The sequence below is a fragment of the Nestor notabilis genome, unplaced genomic scaffold (genome assembly GCF_000696875.1).
Source record: "Nestor notabilis isolate BGI_N333 unplaced genomic scaffold, ASM69687v1 scaffold252, whole genome shotgun sequence".
Lineage (NCBI taxonomy): Eukaryota > Metazoa > Chordata > Aves > Psittaciformes > Psittacidae > Nestor > Nestor notabilis.
Window position 1 is genome coordinate 1 of NW_009919411.1, and position 850 is coordinate 850.

An 850-nucleotide genomic window follows, 5' to 3' on the forward strand; every position below is an offset into this window, starting at 1 on the left:
GCGCACAGGGACGTACCGGCAGCTCTTCCACCCCGAGCAGCTCATCACGGGCAAGGAGGATGCGGCCAACAACTATGCCCGTGGGCACTACACCATCGGGAAGGAGATCATAGACCTGGTCCTCGACCGCATCCGCAAACTGGTGGGTACCAGCCCTGGTGGGATCAGCCCCTTCCCCTCTCCGTGGGCTGTGAATCCCCTTCATCAGGACCCTGCAAGCTCAGGACATGAAGGTGGAGCTGCCCTGGGGATGTGGTGGGGGGAATATGGCTTATTTGTACCCTTAGGAAAACCTTATTTCATTCTTTTAGTAAGGTCATGGGAGGTTTCTATTTGAATCTCTGATCCTTCTTGATGAACTAAGTTATGAGCAGGTGTCTCTGTCCCCAGAGTCTGAGATCCTGGGGTGAATATTTGCAACCCTGGGTGACTTGGTGGCCACTTAAATCCAGAATTACTGACAGATCAGTCTTGTTTTCTCTTCCATTCTTCCAGGCTGACCAGTGCACAGGGCTGCAGGGCTTCCTGGTCTTCCACAGCTTCGGGGGTGGCACCGGCTCCGGCTTCACCTCCCTGCTCATGGAGCGCCTCTCCGTCGACTATGGCAAGAAGTCCAAGCTGGAGTTCTCCATCTACCCGGCCCCACAGGTCTCCACAGCTGTGGTGGAGCCCTACAACTCCATCCTCACCACCCACACCACCCTGGAGCACTCCGACTGCGCCTTCATGGTGGACAACGAGGCCATCTATGACATCTGCCGCCGCAACCTGGACATCGAGAGGCCAACCTACACCAACCTCAACCGCCTCATCAGACAGATCGTGTCGTCCATCACGGCCTCCCCGCGCT

At 56.7% G+C, this 850-nt stretch overlaps 1 protein-coding gene across 1 annotated transcript in view; it reads left to right on the forward strand.

The window, feature by feature from the left end:
- Nucleotides 1–7: 7 nt before the first annotated feature.
- LOC104402339 (tubulin alpha-1B chain-like) overlaps nucleotides 8–850 on the forward strand; it is a gene marked incomplete at its 5' end in the record, with an annotated part of 1,936 nt that continues 1,093 nt past the window's right edge. The window contains 2 exons of the mRNA XM_010010203.1: nucleotides 8–142; nucleotides 496–648. Coding sequence (XP_010008505.1) covers nucleotides 8–142; nucleotides 496–648 — 288 coding nt within the window. The remainder of the gene's footprint in view (nucleotides 143–495; nucleotides 649–850) is intronic.